Consider the following 26,089-nt stretch of genomic DNA (forward strand, 5'->3'; position numbering starts at 1 on the left):
GGGGGGTGTGGAGAGGAAGAAGGACAGAAACAGAGGAGACAGAAGGAGCTGCAAGAAAGGGCAGGCTTTCATTCAGCTGAGAAACATGTGCACTTCTGCCTAAATTCAGTTTGTGTAAACCCAGGGCCGTGAACAGCTTTGATGACTGGCTCTCAATGAGAGGATTAATGGGAATTCACACAAGGGCTTGGACGCTTACCGGTAACTTCTGTCTTACTTTTGTCCTTTTTAAGACAACATGCTGTATTTGTGCAATTTAAAGATGTTACCTTGCACTTTGTGGGTGCTTTTATGCATAAATATACTACTGTCATATAACATTAAATATAAAATAGTCAGGCAATAAACAGTTAACTTTAGAGACACTTCACAGATGCTTTTTTTCAATTGTAACATATTTAACTGATTTCTGTTTCAAATATGTATGTTGGAGTGTAGAACCACAGCTTAACATTGTATGTTTTTGGTTATTATGAGTGTTGTGCTGTCTGTGCTGCAGTTGCATATTGAAGACATTACTAAGTTACCAGTCCCTTGTTTATGCAACTATCATGAAAAGAATGAAAGGAATTATCTCATATTTTTTCCTGGCAATTTCACTTCCCATAAAAAGATTTCTCTTGAAACTCCCCATACTTACTGGACAGCAGGCTGCAGCCTTGCATGGATTCTGCCCATACATTTGTTTTTAACATGTTTTTAACAGACATGAAATTGCATGCATATCAATGCAATTATCTTTGAGAAGAGTGACTGAAACATGTTTGATGATGTGAAATTGGACTTTGACTGAGGAGCTTAGATCAACTGTTTTACATGACATTATTTAAATGTTTGGATTAGCGGAACACATTTGCTCGGAGAACAACTGATAGGGCTTGGCTTCCTCTTGTTGCATGAAGAATTTGGCTGCTATAAATTCCCCTGATCTTGGCAAGGGCTGCTCACACTGAACAGCAGTTGTTGTTTCTGGACTGGAGCGACTTCCTTTTGCCAAATTTATTGCAGAAAACTATATCCACAATGCCTCAAGTAGATTAAAAGTGTGATGTTACATTACACAAACTACCTGCATAATTTAAACAGAAAAGTCTTTTTTTCTGTGTTCGATAATTGGTAAATAGTTTTCTGACTTCACTGTTCAGAGAGTGCAATGACTCAGCGTCAATCACCCTGAATGCCTGATATCTTATCTACCAGAGAAATTTGAGAACTAATTTGTTCAGCAGCTTCTTGAACAGCATAACTGGAACTAAAGTACTGCTCAATCTTATATCAAAAACAGCATTGCAGGCTCAGCGTGGCATCTATTGTATGACGTATTTATAGTCAAACATCTTTAAAGCTTTTAAAATAGTACCAGTAATATTATGCATATCAGCAGACCTGAAAATAATCTGGAGCTGCAAGATGTTTGTTCTGCTCCTGTAGCATTATAGATACTTGAGCGGGGTTAGGGTTAGTGCAATCATGTCACTAATCTGCGACATGAATGCACCTGCTATTACTGCCACAGTGTGCATGATTTCCAGCTCTGACCATGATAACCCGGCAAGTGAACTGTTGTGTTTTGATTCTCGGACAAAGCTGGATTGCTTTCATAATGACTAAATTTGTTTGGTTACTATTCGAACCCGGAATCTCATCGTCTGATGGTGTAAATGAATTCCATGTGGCTCAGATTGAGGTGTAGAAACAGTCAGTTTGAGGAAAGTCAGTCGAGGGGAAAGCCATCCCCGCTGAACGCTGCCAATGAGGGGGTTTTCCAACAACCTCCTCCAGCTTTAGTCAGGGGAAAAAAAAACGTCTGGAGAAGAAATGACTTGCTCAACTACAGCTGCTTAGCACCTCCTTCGACTGTGTAACTTCCACACTGAGTTTACATGATGGAAAAATTTAGTCATGTTAAAGATTGTTACCCCCCACACACACGCACACACCCAGCTCTACATGCGCACGCACACACACACACACCGTCTTTGGCCACACAGGAATAGAAGCATTTTGGAGACCAAAGGTTATATCCTGGCTACCGGTTTCTTTGACCTTGTCACAGTCTGAAGCAGCTACAAGGTGCATGGTCAGTTCCTTCCTTTCAGATTTCTTCCACAGACCCTATATTTCTCAACTCATATGAAGCATATCTGGTTTGTATTTGCAACCGCTTCCTTTTAGATTGTCAGCAGTTTTTCATTCATGTGTTAGAAACACAGTCAAAAACAGAAACTGACTTGTCACACGATTTAACACTGCCTGCCTTCACATTAATTCAGAAATGTAAAAATTACTCTTTTCATTTTTTTCCTCCATCTCTAATTTCCTAAGCATGAACAGTACACTTCACCATAATGTTGCATGTAGTTTGCAGCACATGCAACATTATTATCGCTCTCTTATTACTCAGATAAACTTTCAAAAAACAATGTATGTTTAACATGCCCGCGTCTCATTTGGCAGATTCAATGTTATTTCATGTGTTGCACTTGCCTTGACACTACTTTCAAAATATTTGAGCAGGCAGCACTCAGTAAAGATACTATTGTGCAGGTGCTGAGTTGGGTGGCCTTAGGGCAGGGCAAAGCAAAATTAAAACAGATTAACTGAATCAGACAGGCAAAACAAAATTACAGGAGAAGCTGGAAGGAGTTCAAATAATAGAAACTCAAAAAAGATTAATCTAAATCTGTTTACCTTCTTAATGCCTTCCTAAAATTAAGATTCCCCGTAGGTTAGAACATGCAGACAGTTTGAAAACATTTTGTCAAGGCGTGACATAATCACACCTGGCGACTGCTGTACGTGCTGTATAGCAGCATGTGGTGAACACAAGGTGAAATTACAACGTATGTGCATGTGAACAGGGTCTCACAATTGGTTTTGTCTATGAGGAAGGAAAAGTTTAGGAGTGAGGCTTTTCTATGGTATTTGGGCCAGTGGTGGGCACAGAATCGCAAATCGCTGCAAATTTGAGGAAACAGCTGATAATCCCACAGGAAACAGCGAGCATGGGTTTCAGGGCAGATGTGGTCAGAGGTTCAGCGAGCTGTTTATTTAGCGAGGCTGACAGTGCCATGTGAGGATGTGGTAGATGAGGCTTGAAAGGATAATGCTAAGGTGTACAGAGGCTGTGGAGGCAGGATTGGAAAGACCGAAAGCGCCACATTAAGGAGCATGAGAACTGAGGATTAGTGATGCAAGCCAGTGAATGGAGGATTTGTGAGCAATCGCAGAGTGTTTGAGTAATGTGATTTGTGTGATGGGTCCACGGAGATTCATGTTTTGAGGTATGTGGCTAATGTGTAGTGCCTCCTTTTACAGGACCTCTGCATTGCATGAGTTCCCTGTAGGGCTTCCTTGTGTGGTTTACTGCTCTGGTAAAGACATTGTGTCTCATTGTGAACATGTGTCCTGCATTAGGTCAGAGTAGGGTTCATTTTAGGTGGCTGATGCCTCCACTGAAGCAGTCCACAAGGGCAAAACTCTCCTCAAGTAGTTTGCATGTAAAATGTTCAAATGTATGGGGATTTCTGTTATTTCAAAAGCATTTTCATATTTCTAATTGTCTCTGTCAAAAAGTCACGATAAGCAGCAAATGCTCATTCATGCAATTAGCATTCTACCTGAAGTCACATCTCAGCCCTGCAAAACCTAAAGTCTTTGGCACTCTCAATGGCCTTTTCGCTCATCATCTTGGTTTTCCATCCTGGAGCTTTTTATTCAGTCTCACAGCTCTCATCCATCAAAGTTCCAGTCACAGAAGAAAGCTGACTTCAGCAAAGAGTAATGACAAACTGCACAAACAGCAGGATACAACATTATTGACTAACTTGTGCAGCATTTAGCAGTGTAAGAAACAGTATCTGTTTAAAAAAAACCAACAAAAAAAACTCAAAACATGTATTCTCTGGCCGGATAGTAAACTTACAACACTGTTACAGAACGCCTGGCTCACACAGTTGCCTTGTCAGCTTCATCAGGTGAAAATTTGTCAGTGTTGTTGTACCACCTCAAATGCCAAAATCATGTCAGAGTAGTGCAGAGCAAGACCTCTTTATTTCTCTGTGTAATTGATCTCTTTTTGATGTTTAAGCTTTTTCTTTCTCAAATAGATTGCCCCTGCAGCAGTCAACCATCTTGCTTCTGTACTGCAAAACATGATGCGATTGCATTGCACATATGGATGTTTGCAGGGTTGCTCCAAGGCCGCGTGTTTTTGCTCTGTTCTGCAAACAGCAGAAGCAGTTCAGGAGAAGGTTCCTCAGAACGCTTCAGTTGATATGCAAGTCAGTACCTGCTTGGAAACAAAACATATCTGCTTTGGAATCCTAGAGTATTTGTGTATGTATTAGTGTTACATTTCTCAGTCAACTTTACTTGGAAGATGCTTGGAAGTTTAATACTTGTTTGATAGCACACGTGTCTTCTTGCTCAATTTATCATGGCCCTTTAGAAAAGAGTTATTTATAGTTTTGACCTGAACCTGTGTAACAAACCAAATATTTGATAATTGTAGGTAAGTAATAGTTTGTCAAGGCAAGAATAACCATGTGCCACAAATGCTTGCATTTGTCGTTTTCTATTTCTGTGCAATACAAAGCATGTTTTCCCTTTCCCTGTAGGTGCACAATTGGAATTTGGTGCTGCTGCATAATGGGTTATAAAGCGACATCCATGCATTGTGTCTTAGGATGCCTGTGCTTCATGCTTCTCCATTTGTTTTGTGCAGCTCAAGATGAAGATATAAGAAGTAAGAATGCTTCTGTCTTCATTTTCTCACACTTTGTTGTGCTTATTGTCTTGACATTGAAACTGTTAAATGCCATCACCTTTCAAAGATGAATTTGTTTCTCTACCAGAGTTCAAATGATTTAGTGAACTTACTGCCCATTGCTGATCGCTGTTTCCTTGTGTGCTTCAGGTTGTAGGACTGCACCGTGTGATTTGGTCTTCATAGTAGACGGCTCTTGGAGTGTGGAAGATGTCAATTTTGAAATTGTGAAGCGATGGCTGGTCAATATAACAACAAGCTTCAACATTGGACAGAAATTTACCCAGGTTGGAGTTGTGCAGTACAGTGATGATCCTGTTTTAGAGATTCCATTGGGGAAGTACTTCTCCACCAAAAACCTCATCAAGGCGATGGAGTCCATTCAGTACATGGGAGGAAACACAAGGACTGGGACAGCCATTAACTTTGCCACAGACAAACTCTTTGGCCTCTCCGAGCGTGGCCCTTTGGGCGTTTCCAGAATAGCTGTCGTCCTCACAGATGGGAAATCCCAGGATGAAGTTGTGAAAGCGGCCGAGGTAGCGAGGAAAAAAGGAGTCATTCTCTTTGCAATTGGTGTTGGTTCAGCGACAGAAGGAGCTGAACTGAGGGACATCGCCAACAAGCCGTCCTCGACCTATGTCTTCTCTGTTGAGGACTACAAAGCTATTTCCAAGATCATACAAGTCATACGACAGAAGCTATGTGAAGGTAAGCAAACATTTCTGAGGCTGGAAATGATTCACGTGTTTGATCATGTCAGCTTAAATTGGAATAAATATTACATTCAGATCAACTTTATTTATATAGCACCAAATACAACACAGTCATTTCTAGGTGCTTTATACAGAGAGAAACCTGACAAATCCACATGCGCATATTATATCAATGTGTATGATTTGTATCAGTTATTGTGACTCTTCAGTTCACTCTTCATTGATTCATTTTACCTTTGGTTTTTCCTGTGATTTGTTTTGTCCCTATGTGTTCGTATCATTGAGAATTTTCCTGGTTCAATCTTGGGCTTTGGGACTTTTCTGTGTGGAGTTTGCATGAGGGATTTTGTCTTAGTTCTCTGGTTTCCTACCAAAGTCTAAATATATGTATAATAGGTTCATTCTAAATTGCCTGAAGTTGTCAATCAGTATATGTGATTCTCTATCTCTGTGTTGACCTTGGACTGATCCATGGCGTACCTTGGATTTTTTTCCTCTGGAGGGACATGTCTATCCCTCTAATTTACTGTCTCTTTTTAACAGAAACTGTTTGTCCAGCCAAGATTCCTGTCGATTCCCGAGATGAAAAGGGCTTTGATATTCTGTTACACTTAAACTTGGCTAAAAAAGCAAAAAAGACCCAAGGTGCATTTTATGGCTCAAAGGCCTACGAAGTCACATCTCTCGTTGACTTGAGTGCGACTACAAGGTAATCATAAGCGCTTCCAGTCTTCCTCTTCATCCTCGAAGTTGTATTTAAAAAGGTGACTGCCTTGTTCATCCGAATGTTCAGGACCCTTTTCCCCGATGGCCTGCCTCCATCGTATGTATTTGTGGCAACGCTGAGGTATAAAGGATCCGTGCTGATCGAGGAGTGGGACCTGTGGAGAATACAGACGCGTGACGGGAAGCCTCAGATGGCGGTGACTCTTAACGGCGTGGAACGCACTGTCATGTTCACCACGACCAGCGAGGCACCGAGTGGGACTCAGACCGTCACATTTTCACAACAGACGGCGAGGGTGAGTTCGAGCTGTGCAATCCTTGTCATGGTGTTAAAAGCACACTACGCTTAATTTGTTTTTCCTTCTGCATGCATCACAGCCACCAGTGAAAACATCTGTATAATGTCTTGTGTGGTTCTGCAGACACTTCATCAAGGTTTATTTCTGCTGGGGTTGAGAAACTGAACATTTGGGTAAGCTTTGAAGCGGATTGTGGAAAGATGACTTAGGGTCTCGCTTCGGCAAATCTTCTCTTAATTTAATGGAAAAATTTATCACACTTTTCAGGATATTCTAACGGTTTACACACCAAAAACAAAGTTCTCAAACTGCTCTCTCAACCTCGTCAGATCTTTTGCAAAATTTCTGTTTTGTGGACTGTGATTGTGCCCTTAGAGCTGTTTTTGACCATATCCCAGCATGCACATTTGCAAATCGTGAGACATCTCATCAGTAACAGGTTTGTTGCAATGTGGCTTCATTTATTTTATATTTTCGTCTCTAAATGCGGATGTGTGTGTGCATGTGTGCCTGTAAGTCAACCTCTCTGTTGGTCAGGATGCTATCAGGAGCAATTCCATCCGCGATCTGTTCCTTGTGGGTTTTTTCTGCGGTCTATCAGTATCACCTGATCTATCAGACCCTGTCATCTGATAGACAGACTCTTTTTGGAGTCACACACACAAAAACAGGCCGACCACAGGTTTAAGGGTGAACGTTTGAAGCTCTGATGGCCTTTTTGCAGATACAGTTGCTGTGACTGAAAGTGTCGAAACACATTTTTTTATGGCACCGAGATGTGCTGTGTGATTAAAAAAGAAATGAAAACAATCTTCTCTGCAATGTGGGACCTTTATTCTGTCTCTAGTGACTCCACTGATTTTCTACAAGTGCAATACTGAATTCCTTTAACATTCAGACTGATACTTTAATGTTGTATATCATCACATTAACCTGTCTGAGAGGAACAGCTGTGCAAACTTAGTTGAAACAGCTGCTTGTTTCTATAGTCTTCAATATTTTATACATGGGAGACCTGACAGGAACGCTTTCCTTTCAGAAACAGATGAAACTTTTTTTTCAGATTGATGGGCTAAGCACTTTTCCACTGTAGTTTATTCATACACAACATATTTTCATGTTTTCACCTAATGAAACAAAACACTCAGTGACCATATGTGAACATGGAAACTGGCAGTATTGTAACTCAGTTATTAATATTAAATATTATCATTGCAATCTCAGTAGACTCATATTATGTTACTAGAGGAGTATTCTAAGATAATGTAGTGTCCTTTCCTTTCATCATAATGATTACAAACATTTAAATGTCTGGCTTTGATAAAGGTTGCTCATTAAACTGCCAAAGCCAATGAGTTTGATTGCTCCTGCTTCCTCCCGTGAAACACAATGCTACCAATGCACACCCAGTTTTAATGTCTCAATCAGCCTCGCCTATTGAAATGCACCATTAAAAGAATGATTATTTCTTATCCTTTCGTCTCAAACAATAGATGCTGTTCGATGAGAAATGGCACCAGCTGCGGCTGCTTGTCACTGAAGAGGATGTGACCCTTTATGTTGATGATCTGGAGATTGAAACTGTATCGTTGGAGCCTCCTGTTGGCATTTTCATCAATGGAAAAACTCAAGTAGGAAAGTATGTCCAAAAGGAAACAACAGTGCCGGTAAGTCCATTAGCATCAACAACTTTGTTCTCATGGGTTTACTTTACTGCTATACGTTTTTATTTGTGACACATTATCAATTGCTCATTGCAACCTCCTAAGTGACACGTGTACCTCTGGGGATAGTAAAGTCTTGGAAGAATTAGCCCTGCCGTCTTCATCGTCTTATGATCATTTTATTTGTCTCTGTTGGGTTAAATAATGTTGAATTCGTTTGTTGGTCTGCTTAGCAGATATAGATCCATACAAACATAGCATAGCATCTTGATGCACAGAAATTCTATCGGAAAGGAGAATAGCTCCTTACTGCACTGCACAGGCTTTTGTTTCTATTGTCAGTATGATGTAACACATTTTTTATTATGAAACAATCATCTAAACTGGCCATTTAGAGGGCTCATGTGTAAGCAATTACGCAGGCTTTGCCTGTTGCAGTTGTAGTCATAATGACAGTCTACAAAATGAGACATGTTACAAGAATTGAAATAAACAATGCTCTAATTTCAGCTTGTAATATTAGTTCTACGATGACTGTAAAATTTAAGGAACATAATAGTATTTTGTTTAAATTAAATGTACTACTATTATGAAATGATGGGTGAACCCTTGTTTATGTTTTTTGTTGCTTCTATATATCCTTTGCCAGACGCAATAATAAAGTTTGAAATGTGTTTATATGAACACTCCTTGGCAATAAGAATCATTGTGTGTTCTGATCCATTGTTAAAAGGATCATGAAGTTTTAAGCCATTCAACAAAGTCAGTGTACTTATACAAGAATTGTTTCCGTATAAACACACTTGTAACGAGAAACAGATTTCTGTAATCGAGCCTCTCAGTGCACACCATGATTGGACGATGTGATTTTTATGAGCATTTGCCATAAAAATAACCCTCAGACAATCTGACCATGCTCAAAGTGGTGTGCAGATCCAAATACCAGCATGCAACGTTATCAGCAGCAGAGCTGCATTGTTATCAGTTGATCGACGCTCTAAAAGTATAGAGTCACAAGGCTGGGAATAATGTAAATCGTATGTTGGGGCCATTTTTTTTCTCCATGTGGTGACTGGATTGAAACAGTCCACTGGATGCTCTGCAGCAATTTCACAACCGGTATCAACAAAATACTAAATAATGGAAGAAAAGTGTAACGTTGCTCCAAAACACAGAGGGGGGTCTGGCAACATGGAGGGCCTCAATTCCCAAGGAGGGCACTTATCTTTTCTTAGGCTGTTATAGCAAAACAGTTTCAATTCATTGGTGCCACAGCACTGATAAAACCGAACAAACTGTTGCAAAATTACCCCCGTACGGCAATTAGTTGACGTGTTTTGCTTGTTTTTCAAGCCTCACAAAGCGGAAGTTAATAAGACTTTCTTCTTTCTAAAATGTGTTTAGTTTGAAATTCAGAAGCTCCGCATTTACTGTGACCCTGAGCAGAACAACCGAGAGACTGCATGTGAAATACCTGGAGTCGTAAGTATCAGAGTCGACTTGGCCCTCCGCTTCTTCTTTCTGTCCAAAACAAAAGTGTTTTTCAATGAGTTCTCACCCTGTGCCGCTACATCTGTTTCTGCTATGAGGAGCACCCAACAATGTTGCAGCCAATCATGTCATCAACTCTGCACCTTTACACTGCACAGCATAAAATCTGGGTTTCTGGCCTCATATTTCATCATTATTACAGAAGGTGTAAACTCAGCATATTAATGTTAAGTCACATCTGTTTATGTGTAAAATCATTTGCTGGAAGGGAACGCGTGGCTCCGCTTCAAACATGATGCACCCAATATAGGTTTTCTTTTTTTTTTTTTATTGCCCGCTGGCTCGAGTGCAGCAGTGGCCCATTGTTGAGTTGGCTTGGAAAACCCTGTAACCACAAAGTTACAGCCAAATTACTGTTTTTAATGTGGAGCTGTCGGATAAAAAAATAAAAATAAATCAAAAGACACAAACCGAGGAGCCCAAAAGCAAACGCTCGCCAAATATCACAACTTCTATTCCCCTTTCTGTCTGTCGCTTCTCAATACTTTTATATGGAATCTCAGTTTTGAATGTAGGATCGGGGGCTTTTCTGGCAAAAACAGTCACACCATATGATATGAAATATTTTTTTAAAAGATCCTTGAACCCAGTGCTTTGACTCGTGTCCAGTGGATGTCCTTATCTCTTCCATTCTATACATACCTATTGCATGCACTTCACAGAGCAAATGTTCCCCATCTGAGCTTGGGGGCCTTTCTTTAAAGGTTTGCATATTCTCCCTATGCATGAGGGCCATTCTGGGAGGTAATTTGGATTCTTCCAAAAGTTCCAAAACATGCATTTCAGGTTGATTGGCGACTCTAAACTGTCGTAAAGGGAATATGTCTGTTTGTGATGGTCTCTGTGCTTGATGGACTAGTGAGCAGTCCAGGGTATAACCTGCCTTCATCCGCTCGAGCACCCATTGTTGGATAAATCTGTATAGAAGAAGGAAGGATGGATGTCATGTGTCATACTGGAATTCGAGACTTCAATTGAAAAAGAAAGCGAATTGCACTTATTCCTCCTGGTCCCTGGAAAATTAGAAGAATTGTTTCCACAAAGAAATGATCAGAAACACTGATGATCAATCACTCCACTATTTATGTATTCGAAAACATTCTCATTCGTTGTTGAACATTTTGTAATCTTAGGGATTTAAGCATGACGTTTTAAAGTTATTTTGGGAAATAATGATGTGGTCTCGTAAAACAAACAAAACAACATCCAAATGAAAATTGACATAATCAATTCTTATTGGAGAAAATAAAAACTGTAGTTGTTGAGAAAGAGAGAGAAATTATTTGATTGATTAATTCAATCTTTGCACACCACATAGGATTAGAACATAACAGTTTTGCTTATTTATTGTAGTGCTCCAATAGTCCTGATTACGCTGAACCACCACAGGAACCTTGTGGTTGCCCTCCTGGACCACCTGGACTTCCAGGAATTAAGGTCAGTTTCCTTTTTTGTTTCTATTCGTGTATGAGCTATTTCCTCCTATTTTTGTAGAGTGTTGTGTCTTTGTCCTACAATCCTAATAGTGAGCTGCTGCCACTGTAAACACCCCACAGAAAACAACCTCACATGATTGGATTTTAGACAATTGAGTTTGTCCCTGCTTCAGGGTATGAACCTGATTTTTGAGTTTTCTCTGGAACCAGACAGTTGGTCACACATTTACTCTTAACAGTGGTGCTTTTAAAAGAGAGATTCGAAAGTGAAAAAATAACTTGATCGGTAACTTTGTCAGTTTATATGTAAACTCAGGAATGAAATAGACACTCAATGGATCCTATGGTGAGACAAAGCTCAAGCTTTGTTTCTTACACTTCATTCATTGTAGGATGTTCTGGCAGTTTAATCCTCTAAATGTTCAGTTACCTACTGAAAATGTCCAGTTTTACAGTTTATCTACACACCGAGGGGTCTCTTTTCTTCTTAGCAAAGAGCCGTGCCATTGTGAATAAATCATGGCTTGCTTTGTGGGACCCAGTCGTGCTGAAGTGTTTGCTTAAAGCAAACCAGACCAGTATCCAGGATAAACTCTGCCTGGGATGGAAAATTACCAAACGAGGAAATTAAACCTATGCGTTGGTCTTTATTGATCACAGGGTATTAACCGAGTGATAGCTGCCCCAGTTATAAAAGTCTTCCCACAAGGACCTCCGAGAGATAGTAAGCTTGGCAAAAAAAAAAAAAAGGCTACATGTTTTCAAGCATGTTTGTGTTTATAAGGTCACTGGTATGTTTTTTACTACATTTCTAATAGATTCACAATGCTGGGAGCATTTCTGGCTTGCAGATGTTCCCATGCAACTACACAAGAGCATTGTACATGATATAAACTAACTTGCTTAATGCATTTTATAGATAAATAAAGATTGCAGGACAGCATTTTATTACCAGAGATGATTTGAGCGATTCCATTAGCTGCTTTGAAACTGAAAAATGCAAATATAAAATCTACGGTTGAATGACCTCATTTCACCTTGTTCAGGGAGAACCAGGAAGCTCGGCTGTACCTGGTCAGCCTGGACCTGCTGGTGCTGATGGTAAGCCTGTGAGTACTACATAGTTCAATATACAATCATACAGTACATAATCACTGACGGCAGCATCTGAGAAAACCACTTGAGTTAATGCATCCGTTTGGTCATGACAGTTTCTGATTGTTCATACTATGTGGTCAGGACTGCTGCAAAATGTTAAAACAGAGTGGTGAATGTGCTTATTTGATTATTTTCCCATTGGGTAAATAAGAAACAGCTCTGATTATAGCAGCATCGTCAGCACTGTGCTGATTCTTTGTGATGAAAACTACCCAAAAGGGAACCACATGTTTTGCAGCATGATCAAAACCTTTGAGAGAAATAATCCACCCACAGCCTTGAATTCCCTCACTGTGTGCATGACACAGTGAGGGAATTCAAGTGTTTAACCAAATGTTTGTATCTTTTTTTTTTTTTTTTTTGTTTTGTTTTTTATCTGAAGGGTATCCCTGGCATTAGAGGAAGTCCAGGGCTTCCAGGTCCACCAGGGGTAGAGGTGAGGCAAAAATGAGATTAACACAAATTATTTTGATACATGAAATATGAGAATGTAAAGCTGTTTTTTTGTGTGTGTGTGTCTGTTTGTGTGTGTTTGTTCTGCCAGGGGCCACGTGGACCACATGGGTACAAAGGCGAACAAGGGAGGCCTGGTGTTTCGGTAGGAAGGTCAAAAAGCACATTTGTGGAACGATGATTGTTTGTTTGATTTGTCTTAGTCAAACTGCAGGACCACTTCTACAAAGCATTTTCAATACAAGTTTGTTCTTTCAGGGTGAGATGGGTATACCTGGATTACCAGGACCAGCTGGACAACCAGGAGAGAAGGTGCTGACGTTAATTATTCAACTACTGTGGCTGTATTTTTCACCAATATGGTATCTAGACACCACTCAGTGCTGTGGATGTAATATTCCATAATATATATTTCCTGCTCCAACAATAAAAGGGACATTTATGACCGCACTGATAGAGCAAAGCCATAGAAACTGCTTCTTATAGAAGAGACAAACAATCTATCGTTAAAAAGTACAAAAACACATTGGATTGTCAAGGTATATCTCATTTTTGAGATCAAATGTAGGATTGGACAGGAAGTCCCTGCTAGAGAGATCAGCTTGAACCATTGAACATGGTTACATCAATCACTCAAGAAACCATATGTTTTAAATATAATGGTGAATCCCTTGGGAGAATAAAAAAAAAGAAAAGAAAGAAGAATACAACTTCTATACTGTGGGGCAGGAGCACTCAGCTGAGGGGGCATCAGGGTCATGAGAGACCTTTAAAATGTGTCCTTATGTCCTCAGTAGCTTCTTCCTTTAAAGGCTATAAGAGCATTTCTTACTTTATTATCTACAGGAAAGCAAAGGTGAATCATGTGTTTTCCCTGTGCACGTTGCATTCTACCTCAGGCGTTTGAGTTTTTGTCCTTGCTGAGGTGGAAGGACATGGGTTTAAAGATAGAAGATTTAAAGATAATCAATTCTACAATCATATTGAGATCAGAAAATAAAAGTCTTTTGTGGATCATGCCAATCAAGTAATATAGTAATGTCCATTATTTATTTATTACAATAGTTCAATACAAAAGTTTTTTTTTATTTAAAATTATAAAATGTGTTTGTCCTTTATCTTTCCAGATAAATTGAGACGGGGAGAACTTGTATTTCATTTCAGTCGCAACTGAGAAAGCATGCAAGTTGATGTATAACAATCAACATGGCAAACATAAATGAGCCACGATGATTGAGGATCAGTTCACTAAAGGGTATCAGCGCACACAGTTGACTTGGAAATGACGCAAACAAAGTGATAGCGTGGCCTCTACAATGTAAGGAAGGCTGGGGCTCTTCTTGCAGGATTCCCCATGAGAAAGCCAGAGTCAAATAAAAGCTCACGGAACCTAAGTGACTCAACAGCTGGTACTTATTTATCACTGGAACACCTGCCTCGGCCACAGACGCTGCCGACTCAGTCACTGTGGTTCATCTGAACGACATCACAATGAGCTAATGCTTCCTCCTGGGATTGCATCATCTCTGTCTTATCATCCTACCTTGTAATCAGTGTGACAGCAGGAGGCCTTGCCAGCTGCTTCAAGTGCTCAACAATTTAAAGTTATTCCTGCCTTGAAAAATGTGCCTGAGCCTTTTGTAAGGCACATTTTTAACACCTGGGGCGGATTCCCCTGAACCATCTGTTCTGTTCTTCATCTAGTGTCACTTACAGATTTAAGATGTATCACGTTAAGGTTTTATTGGTGTTTGTCCTTGTCTTCTCCACTCTCGTCGATGAGGTTGAATACTTCAAATGTGGCCAAACAGACATCCAAAAAGAAAGGGAAATGCTGTTAAAAGTCAGGCAGATTGATCTAACGGGTTTTTTTCAGTTACACTCAAACCTCGCAGATGATCAGTTTTACTGGCCTATAAAAATGCAAATGGCCCATGATGAGCATTCACACAGTCTTCCAAGTGGTAGGACAACAAACCATCGCAGCTATACAGGACCAGAAGACTGGTTTTACAATTGCATTGAAGTACAGAGACGCTGTTCCCTTTATGGCCTTTTTGACCTGCACACAAGTTTTAAACTAAATTCAAGCAGCAACAGGGATCCATTGCATAGGAGCCATAAAAGAAGCAATGTGGGAAAACTTAACAAGTAACTAGTGAATTCTCGATTTCTTTCCAAAACTTTCTTCACTTCATTGTGGTTGCTGCTCTAATGGTGCTGCTTTCAAGTGTGGCTTTGTGCCATCTTAGATTTATAAAACCAGAAGGGGGGAACAAAACATGCAAACTCTGCACACAACATGGAAAAAGTAAGCAGGCCGCTAGTTTAGAAGTAAAACCTGAATACGACTTAGTTCATTATCCAATGAACATCAAAGGAGCAAATTCACGAGACCAACATCTTATAGACTTGGGGAAAGTTATAGACACAGACAGAATGCAGACAGATAGACAGACCCACATTACTGCATAACAACACACAATATAAGGTCATTCTATTATGTGACAAAAAAGGCTGATGTAAGGTGGCATTCATCGATATGAAATTGTCACAAGTAGAAGAAGTGGAAAAGATCTGATTCATTGGCGTCGCAGAGATGCGGGAATACATTTGAAGCCTAAGATGCCTTTGGCTGCACCACTTTTTAAATTCTAACTATTTCTCTTGCAGTTTTAAAGTCCTTCGTTTCTTTAAACTTCATGTGAAAGACAACACATTTTTCTTCGTGTCAGGGCGAGAGATGTTAGCAAGCGGGGAACCTGAAGACCCTTTATAAGGAAATCTAATCAAAATAAACTTTAATCAGCTGCTTAAGATTCTTTTCAAGTCAAACAGAACCCACAAGTTGCCATCTTGTAGCGCATAGGATTTTCTTTGGATACAAACACATTTACATTGATTTTTTCCAAATTGTTCCCATATTGTGCAACCACCCAAAGGTGCAGTTTCCTTTTCCTGGCAGAGGATGTGTAGAACGGAAACACGCGATGTCTGCCAAATTAAGTCATAAGCACATTATTCAAAACCATGTTTGTGTATTTTCTGATATTTGTTAAAGACCTTAGCCATTAATCATCCTTGTATGAACAACATATTGCCAATGATGTGGGCACACAGCCTTGCGCGATCGCTCTTTTCTTTTCATTAGAACTGTAGCTATACTGGCGGCACTCAGTTGAATCCAAATCTGTGAAATTCGCCCTCCCGCCTGGAAAAATAATGTGAATGTTTCTTATCACACAAGACAATTAAAATCAGGCTGTGGTACAATCAAGCCCGTTTTTTGCATGTGTCATTAAAGCTGATAAACCCAAATATTTACAATGTAGTGAAAAGGAAAAAGAGTACACAATTAAATTGAACTCAGTGCGGCTTAGCGACAGCTGTAGAACAGATAGGTCCGATTCAAGAAGCTGTTTTGACGAAAGACATTTCATTAGTGCTCACATGGACTGAAAATGTAGAAAAACTGCCTATTTAAAGGAGCCCTTGTTAAACTAGAAAAATGCCTTTGTGTAGCCTTGCAACATTAGCACTGTAGTGAGTGTCAGCCCTTTCACCTTTAATTACAATACAAGTGTTTAAAGAAACAAGTCGTTGCTTTATTCTTTTTACTGACTTCAGCCTATATTTGACATTGAGACTGTGGTAATTTGAACTAGACGAGTTGTTCTCAAACATTTTTCACAGTGTGTACCACCTGAGAAATTATCGAGCTCTGCACCATTATGGCTGACCTGAACATACAGCTGCGGAGCCTTACCCTATTAGGTTTTGACTTATATACTTATTCTAAATATTAATTTCAATTTTTTTAATTCTAGTACTGTTTTGATACATTTATATATTTTCAAATACCTTTCTTTAAAAAATATTTCTTTGTATGTTGACGACTTGCCCCACATACCTCTGAAGGGAGCTGGCATACAACTATAGTTATTCCTTTTACCTTGACTTTTGCATCGCAAGGTTTTTTTGCACACAATGTATTATTGCTCAGAAAACCCAATGCGGAAAATGCTCCTGGTGCTGATGTCTACAAATCGTCCAGTAACAAATGCGTCATTTGGTTTTCAGCTTCAATTGATTAGCATGTCTGTGTATGCAGGAATGCAATTTCTGAAAACCCTAGTGATGTAATTTCTCTCTTGTTCCAAAATCATCTTCTTTTTTTTTTTTTACTTAGAATTTTTGTGAAAAATCCACTGACGTAATGTTTCCTCTGCTTCTGCCAACATTTAACTGATACAGAACGAACAACCGCTTTGGAGTGATCCGATGCAATTTTAGAAATGCCTGAACGTTGCAGTAAAACATGCCACTCTGTCAATTTGCAGCACAAATAGTTGTGCAACGACTGCTGACTAATGACTGCATATTTGCGACCATGCAGACGTTACGATGTTTGTTTGTCTCGCTTTGTCTCATCGGGCTATCATAGTGTGTATCGCTTCAGTGCTTTCATGGAAAATCTGTCAAATACGATTATTCAAGATTGTTCGAAAGCTGAAATGAATTAATCGTTTGTAGATCATAACCCTTTTTGAAAAATCTTTTCTTAGGGTTCGATAGGGTTGCCGGGAATAGCTGGGTTAGCTGGAAAAGCCGGTCAAGTGGTGAGGATGCATCATTTGATTAAAAACATCAAAGAAAAATTATAATTCTGAATTTTACTTGATATGAAGTCATGACGTTGCCCATTGTAACCGTCTGTTTTAATATTTCCAGGGAGAAAAAGGAAGTGTTGGACCTCCTGGGCCACCTGGCTACCTGGGAGAACCTGTATGTATAAAACAGCTCAGGACCAACCCAGAGACCTTGTACCAGTGCCACTGTCTGTAACACCACTCTGTGATTTCAGGGTCTGTCTGGGAGAGATGGAAAGACTGGTATTCCTGGGAGGCCCGGTCAAAAGGTCAGCTTGTTTAGACAGTGTGACATGCTACAAAAGTCATAGTAAAGACTTGTTTTTGCAGAAGAGGCTTTGCTGTTCCCTGAACTTGCGTTGAGGCTTTAGCGACCATGGAAAATGAATTGCACAGACACTGGTGTCCCTCTTGATTCTTTTCCATTCCTCATTTGACTAATGTTGTCAGCATCAAAGATTTCTTGACATTTTAGATGAATGTCTCTTTGATGGCCTGACAAATCTGTGACTCACTGATGAGACGTCATCAGCGTCAACAAACAGGCCTGTGATTTCAAATTGTGTTAAAAATAGACGCAGGAATTGAATTAATGTCTCTGATTTTCAAGGGGGAAGCTGGAGCCAGTGGTATTCCTGGAGCTGATGGAAGACAAGGCCATCCTGTGAGTCCTTACACATACGGACAATATTAATATGCACATGTTTGGTGCTTTGGAGGTTGCATGAGTTCTTGCTCTTCTTGTACAACCGGAAGAAACCTTCTGTACACTATTTTGCAACATGTGTTTGAGTGGAAGTGTAAAATGGGCGAATATAATGAACTACAATTTGCATGCTCAATGTTTTTTTGTTATAACGGGACTGAAGCGTGTTAACAGAGACCGCCCTGGACAGCCAGTATGTTGGGGGTATTTCCCCTGTAGTTCATCCCAGGATAACCCTGTTATGTAACAAGTGGCTGTAATTGAAGGCAGTGAAAGTAACTCATCGAGAGAATGCGGTGGTTCTCTGGCAGCTCTGTTTTAGGAAGAAAGTGTTTCAACTGGGCAGTCAGCCCCGCTGATCAAGTCCTGTCCAAGAGTTTTGTGATTGGACTACAAAAGATGAGTCACTTGCTCCACAAGGCTGCGAGCCATTTTTCCCCACCAGAACAATAGAGTTAGCGACGTAGCCAGGGAGACGGGATTAGTACTGCATTTCCTCAAGTTAAAACAAGATGCTGTCCTTCAGTGTCGGCCTCAGCGTGGGGATTTCTTCAGCTCTGGGGCTGGAGTGGCAGCGTATGTGTGGCTCTTTCTATGGTTCTGTCTCTGTCTCCCCCCCCAATGTATTCACTATGCACATTAGTAACTGAAACGTCAGTGTGAGGCAACCACCATGCATCTGCAAGCATTTATATGAGAAAAAAATAACATTAAGAACCAAATAGGCTTTCCAGTGTGAGTTTGCCTCATGGTGAACTGAATAACCTCTGAGTCTATTGGACCATTTCCTTTAAAATGTGTCTCTCTTTACATTTTTTTTCTTTATGAAATTTAAATCCGGAAAACCTTTTTTATCATTGCATTTATCAGCACGTGAAATATTTGGCAGTGCAGTGCATCAGCTTGATCTGAGCTCATTTTAATCCAGTTATAAAGAAGGAAATTAACTTCAATTTCCAGTTTTTTGAATCAACCATATATTCATATATTTGCTCTCTCGCAGATTTATCAGAGCTATTTTAGATCTTGCTGCATGTTGAGTATGAGTATGCTGAGATTATTAGTCATGATGAATTGTGCATTAATGTTTCCAAGCTCTGCAGAAAGTAAACTACTGAGATACCGTTGTTTAGCAACCATTCTGAAATGCTGCTTTGAAAAACATTTGTTAACTCTGGTTTGTATTTTTAGAATGTCATGTTTCAGCAGGGGGTGCACAGTGCAGGAGTGGTTTCCACCCTCACTTCCTAGTGGAAAAGGTTTCCAGTTCGAGTCTGGGTTGTGCTGAAAAGGCCTTTCTGTGCAGAGTTTGCATATTTTCCCTGTGCATGCATAAGTTTTCTCTGGGAACGCCGTATTTCTTCCACAGTCTAAAAACATGCATTTGACTTTGATGCTTGTAAGTGTGAATGTGGTTGTGTGTCTCTTCGTTTTTGTCCCGTGTCGTATATGTCATGAAGGCTGAATATAGTGAATTACTCATGAAGAGTGCTAATATTTTGTGCTTGATCAGTCACTACTGACTTTGAAAAGGAGTGGTTACTAATTAGTTATTGAAAAAGTAATGAAGTATTTCAAAACCATAACCATAGTGAGGTGGGATAATTTCCATTGTAAATGGGATGAAGCTGTATTGAAATATAAAAGGGAAAAAAAAGATGTTTTAACAGAACTCTATCTGAAAAAATTTATTGATTTTCCATGTCATGTATACTCTCAGATATAATAAATGCATTCAGTAATCCGTTTTATTGCTCTCAGGGCATGCCTGGTTTACCAGGGACTGCAGGGCTAAATGGACCTAAGGTAACATATGGCTCTATTTCACATAAATATCCAAAATACACTATCTTTACATCCGTGATTTCATTTGGCTTCATTCTTATTAAAGGGGGAACCTGGTGAGCTTGGATTGAGGGGATTCAAAGGATCAACTGGACCACCTGTAAGTTAATTGTTTCTTTGTGACAAGCACTTACAAGCTACGCACTGAATATAAAGAGTTAACCACTGTTTCTTTCACTCTTCTGCAGGGTGAAATGGGTTTACCTGGTGCACCTGGGATGAAAGGACCGTCTGGGCTAAAGGTAATCATTCATGCCGGATAGAAAATTACACTTGATCTTCTTGAAACAGCTGCATTAGTGGTGCAAAGCTCCAATACACCTCGCGGAAATAAGGCCTGCCTTTGATCTTACCTGACACCAAAAAGATTTAGCAAGTTTTGAAAAAGCTAAATGTAATGTGAGTTTATCCGTCTCTACATCCCGGGGGCTGTTGAGCGCGCTGGTTGAAACTGCAGCCCTGAAGAGTCAATAACATTGCATTAATCCACACAAGCTGCCACTGGCCACGAGCAAGCTGCAGGCACAGCCTTGTCTGGATTACCGTCAAATCCAAGCACAGTGTAATATAGCTGCCAACGAGTACAGCAGATCAATGCAGCGCGATGGGATACTACAAGATGTTCCTAAACTCTCGGGAGTGGCAGGAGCCTTGAACAGCATAGGAGACTGCTTGGGTGAGCAGCATTTCATGTTTTGTTTGGCCAGTGTGTAAAACACACTTTGATACAAGTAACAATGTCTTGGCCACTCCAATGGAGCTAAATTAAGCAATGATTCGGTTCTACTGCTTTCGTCAGTGGAAGTTTAGTGGAAATGTAAGCAGTCTGGTCTGGTCGCTCTGTCTCCTGCTCATTTTTCATTAGCCGATCTGCCTTTAGGAAGCCAAAGTGTATTGGTAAAAGGAACAAGTAAAAGCCTAGTTCATGGACAAGCAGGCAATACTTTGATTTCATGGCTTCTTTTCAGAGAGCAATTACTGAGACTTGTTCGACTGGAAAAGAAAGCATACAACTAGACACAATTATACCCCAAGCTGCACGTTCCCAAAACCTCATGAATATCTCGTGCGTCACTGAAGCTGAGTTATGATAAGGAATTGAAAAAACTGACTGCGCTCAATAAGGTGAAGTGGTTCAGATGGCGTTTCATTGTTTGCTTACTGTAACATAAGACATGTTTTATTTCTTAATCAAGGGGAAGATGGGTGAAAGTGGAAGTCCGGGTATACAAGGAACACCAGGACCTGTGGTATGTTTTCATTTAATTAATCTAATTTAAACCATGAGGCTATTTCTTTGAGTCAAAATGAAAAAAATTAAAGAAAAACAAAAGATTAACCCAAGCAATAAAGCAGCCACTGTTTATCCACTTTAAAGCTGAGTATTTTTGGAAGTGTTACATCCTATTGTATGTAAACAAAGTGTTTTTTGGGGAATAACGGATTAACTGAACACCTTCAAAGGGAAGTGCAGGGGAACCCGGACAAGAAGGTCAACCGGGGCACCCGGGCATGCCAGGCCTGAAAGGAAGCAAGGTACAGTACATGATATCATTTCTGTCTCTTAGTGTGGTTGAAGTGACACCGTTTTCATTGCGTTTCATGTCATTTCCATTGTTCGCTTCTGTTAACATCTTAGGACTAACTGACTCAGGTGAAACTGAAATTTTGAAAATTTCTCCATTACCTTTTCCAGAACTGCCATTTGTGTTCCTTCCATACTGACAGCCTTACAGCACATGAATTATGAAAGAATTTCCTGTTTTCCTGTTTTCATGGTTTTATATGGCTTATCATCTGCAACGAAACAATTTTCAACACTTTGAATTATGTTTTGTTTTGTTTTTAACAGGGACAAAGGGGAAACCTGGGAGAAAAGGGAGAAATAGTGAGTGAAAAAAAAACCAAACTGAATTACAAATCCGACATTGATTATGTAACCACACATGGAGATCAGCCCAGTCTGGGGCTTCGGTCTGAGGGAAATGTTCCATCTCTCAGTGAAGGATTGTTTAGCTTGCAACATCGAAATTGAAATTATTGACTAAAGCCTGAAACTTTGATTTATTTGATGTGTTTTGTCCTCACCAGGGACTAAAGGGGGACAAAGGAGAACAGGGACGACCGGGAGTTCCTGTGAGTTTCTATTGAATGACAAAAGTTTTGGATTTATTTTTAATGGATGCAAAATAATTGAATCGTTTAGATATTTGATGCAATGTCCGACTCTATGTCATGAAGTGCATCCATCAAATGCCACAGGGCCAAGTTCATGAAAACCAAAAATGTGGATTAGTAGTTATTGATTTGTGATCCAATTAAAGGAAGTAGTAAAACTGAACTATGATTGGACAATATAACAAGTTTATTCTATTATCTGGGCTGATTGATCACAGCACTAACCCACAGAGACAGACTACCAAAAACACACTGACAGCTTTCGCTTTAAAGTGACTAATAAATTTAACTAGCAGAAGGAAGCCAGAGTTCCCAGGATAACGTGCAAACTCAACATAGAAAGACCCCCAATCAAACTCGGGCGGGTCACTCCCTGTGGCTACAATGATAAACACTGCATAATTATGTTGGGCCCCAACATAATCAGGATACAATTAGACATTTAATATACTTCCCTGATGGCTATTCTTTCTGTTTAAATATGCGTAATTTGGTGGTTAAAAAGGAAATGTGGCCACTTTTGCAGGCATTTGCTAGGGAAACAGTCCTCGAGCAGAGATAAATATTTCAGTTATATCACTCACACTTTCTGAGCTTTGTGGTTGAGGAGTCAAATGTTAGTTTTTCTTCTGAAATTCTACATCCCGTGCTCGTTTTTGTACAACTACTACATAAATGCTTTTTTTTTTTTTTTTTTTTTTTATCCAAACCTTGGACTTCCATACTATTGTTTCTAAGTTCTTGAAAGCCTATTTTATACATTAACAAAGTTGGATTATGTAATTCTTTAACACATTTTACATGTTCCCATATTGGCGATAGTAGAGTGCTTCATCATGTCTATGACGCGGTTCAACCTGCAGGTGGTGCTATTGCTTCTTATTGCGGAACCATAAACTTGTTATTTTGACGTCATGGATATCTACAAATTGTGTTTTTCAGGCAGATTTGAATGTTATTTTAAAATGTATATACAATTCTGTTGTAGCTTTTAAGATCTTTCTTTTGTCTTTGGTCCACAGGGGTCCGCTGGTCCGATCGGGGTGAATGGAGAGGTATGTAAGCAACACATACAGTGGTTCAGGATTGACTGAGATGTATCACTTTATCCAGCCTGGTATTTTTGTTAGAAAGGGACAGCAGGGGACCCGGGGCAGAGAGGTCAAGAAGGTCAAGTGGGGCACCCTGGACAGCCGGGTCAGTCGGGCCCAATGGGTCCCAGAGGGCAGACGGGGGACACTGGATCCCCTGGACCACCTGGACCTCAAGGAAGATCAGTACGTGTGACATTTGATGTGCCAACAGCTCTGTTGTTGTGAATTGGTTTACTCATGAGACTCGATGAACACGATGAAGCTGTCAGTATACTTCTTATCACTTTACTTCACAGGCAAGTGAAATGTCCGACAGCCACATTCGACAGATCTGCAGAGAGATCCTTCAGGGTGAGAACGGTTTGAGAATTATTGATCTGCTCTCTGTAAATTCTCATCGTCTGAAATATTTTCTTTTGTCACATCTCTCAGCTGAGCTTCCTTCGTTGTTGCTGAGCAACCAGCGGAGCACCTGTACCAGATGTCAAAGCCGTCCTGGATCTCCCGGTCCACCAGGTCCAACTGGGCCCCAAGGACTGAGGGGCCTTCCTGGACTCAGTGGCTCCACGGGACAGCCGGGCCACCCTGGTCGACCGGGCCATCCCGGGATTTATGGACTCAAAGGTTAAATTAGCTTCAACGAGTCAGTGCATCATTCAAACTGTATTGAAATGAACGTTAACAAGGATATTTGTGTGTCTGCAGGAGAACCAGGTTTGAAAGGTGAGAAGGGGAACCCAGGTCGAACCACGACTGGAGACCAAGGGCCACCGGGACCTCTTGGTAAATAATGTGACTAATTATTCAGTTTCAGGACAGTTTTGAGACTAGCGTGTTATAGTTACTAAAGCACTACCACGTTTCACATTAAAGCGCTTGTAACTGATTATTATTACAAGAACAGAATGACCAGAAGAATCACTGAACATTTTGTGAGCTTCCCTGCTTTGCTCGCTGTGCTGGCTGTGGGCAGTGGTGCTACCTGAAGCTGTTGTCTCCACAGCAACAGTGATGTAATATTGGGTCTGAAAAAAAATGTGAAAAATGTTTGTCTCCATATCTGTAGTTTAACGCTTCTTTTCATCCTCAATTGTTCCAGTTTCTTGCCAGCAAAAGTCCTTTACCAAGATGTGTAGCCCTCCTAACTGGAACATAACATACCTTTATAATGAACAAATAAACAGATACAATACTGTGTATTTTTCACCATTTGACTTCCAACTAACTGATGATCACACATAATTCACTTTATAATTATGTTGTATAGAAACAGTTTTGAAATAATGAATTGGTGATTCTATCAGTTTTTTTTTCCCATTATTTGAACAATTCCCTCCATACATCTTTTTTTTTTTTTTTAACCACTTTATCTAACTCAGGGTCGGGGTATGGGGTGGGAGGAAGGGTACATCGTGGCCAGGTTGCCAGACCATAACAGGGCAAATACAGAGCGAGACAATGACACATGTTCTGAACAATCTGTCCAATTCTCAATTTGAACTTTTCACAACTCAGCATGTTTGCCTCCACAGGTCCAATGGGTCCACAGGGGTACAGCAAGCCAGGTCCTCCAGGTAAGGCCGGCTCCCCTGGTCTCAATGGAGCGGAGGGCAAGAGCGGGAATCCTGGCGTCCCCGGCCAGCCTGGAGTGTGTGACCCGTCCATGTGCTATGGTAGCATGATGAGGCGGAATTCCTACAGCAAAGGTCCCAACTATTGACACACAGCAGCCGAGAACAAACAGCCATTCTCAGGAAGATCTCATCTTTACAGAGTCTCTCTGTCGTGCAAACAAAATGTACCTCTTCTGACCATTGAAATGATCTTTATCAGCACCGCAGACTCTCTGGTGGTATTTTGTATTATATGTCACGTGTCTTTGAACCCTCTTTGAGGTTTTGATGGTGTTTGAAGAATAAGAATCCTCTGCAGTGAATACCTCTGAGCTCCTTGAACTGATGTCAGTGTGGCTGGTACACTTTCTCACATTGCCCCCTGGTGTTACTTCACTGCATGTAACTCTAAATTTGCTGACTTTGTGGATACTGTAGACCTTTATGACTATAAATGACATGTTTAGTGAACTGTTGTGCCAAAACCTTTTTTCTCCAGCTGATGAAGAGCTTCTGTAAGCTTGTCCATATATCTGTTAAAAACATGTTTCTACATTTAACATTGTGTAATACGCAAAAGAAGTTCACATGTTCTGCTTTTTATCACAATGTCCATCCATTCACTCTACATTTTCTTTTAGGATTAGGTTGTAAAATGTTTAACAATCAACTGTTTAGTAACATTTCTTTTCTTTTTCTTTTTCTTTTTTTGGCATTTATGTCCCTCAATCTTGCCTTTTATTACTGTAGCAGGTATTTTATTGTTATTTATAAAAGAGTCATAACTGTGTATGTCAGCAGCGACATGTCTTCAATGGCTTTTGTAATTTTATTTTGTCTTTTTTTTTTGTTATGGTGACTTTTTGTATGATTCTTTTTTAAGACCAGAATAAAAACATCTTAGTGATTTATAAATGTTTGCACTTGTACTTTCTAGCCTTTAAGCATGAGGTTTGGGTTTTTATCTCTGCATTCATAATAACATTGTCTGTTTCATTTTTGTGAACAAAAAAACAAAACAAAAACTGGGTGTGGAATGAAAGGAGTTTCCACATGGACTGAATCATCAAATGGATGAAAAGAGATGATCACCTGGCTCTTCCGCTTGAAGACACTGCATTTATTATGTGTATTGATATCCATCCATCCATCCATCCGTCCATCCATCCGTGTGGGCGGGAACAGGATACCTGGACAGGTCATTGGTCCAACAAACACATATATATTATGATA

The 26,089-nt window shown here is 40.1% G+C and overlaps 1 protein-coding gene across 2 annotated transcripts; it reads left to right on the top strand.

The window, feature by feature from the left end:
- col21a1 (collagen, type XXI, alpha 1) lies at window positions 1-25,775 on the top strand. Of its 2 annotated transcripts, XM_080481293.1 has the most exons (29): window positions 1-201; window positions 4,620-4,747; window positions 4,919-5,479; window positions 6,028-6,193; window positions 6,278-6,506; window positions 8,003-8,176; window positions 9,578-9,655; window positions 11,078-11,161; window positions 12,207-12,269; window positions 12,701-12,754; window positions 12,863-12,916; window positions 13,030-13,083; window positions 17,337-17,390; window positions 17,503-17,556; window positions 17,636-17,689; window positions 18,031-18,084; window positions 19,888-19,932; window positions 20,018-20,071; window positions 20,160-20,213; window positions 21,168-21,221; window positions 21,436-21,507; window positions 21,824-21,859; window positions 22,063-22,107; window positions 23,172-23,204; window positions 23,280-23,426; window positions 23,540-23,594; window positions 23,676-23,867; window positions 23,949-24,026; window positions 24,776-25,775. In XM_080481293.1, exons 2-29 carry the CDS (start codon window positions 4,651-4,653, stop codon window positions 24,961-24,963), a joined length of 2,883 nt encoding a protein of 960 aa, XP_080337419.1. In that variant the 5' UTR covers window positions 1-201; window positions 4,620-4,650; the 3' UTR covers window positions 24,964-25,775. The 2 variants fall into 2 exon arrangements, with proteins under 2 accessions (XP_080337419.1, XP_080337420.1); XM_080481294.1 differs by lacking the exon at window positions 4,620-4,747 and having other exon boundaries at window positions 32-201.
- The last annotated feature ends 314 nt before the right edge of the window (window positions 25,776-26,089 follow it).

This window comes from Lipophrys pholis, assembly GCF_963383615.2.
Source record: "Lipophrys pholis genome assembly, chromosome: 15".
NCBI classification, from domain to species: Eukaryota; Metazoa; Chordata; class Actinopteri; order Blenniiformes; family Blenniidae; genus Lipophrys; species Lipophrys pholis.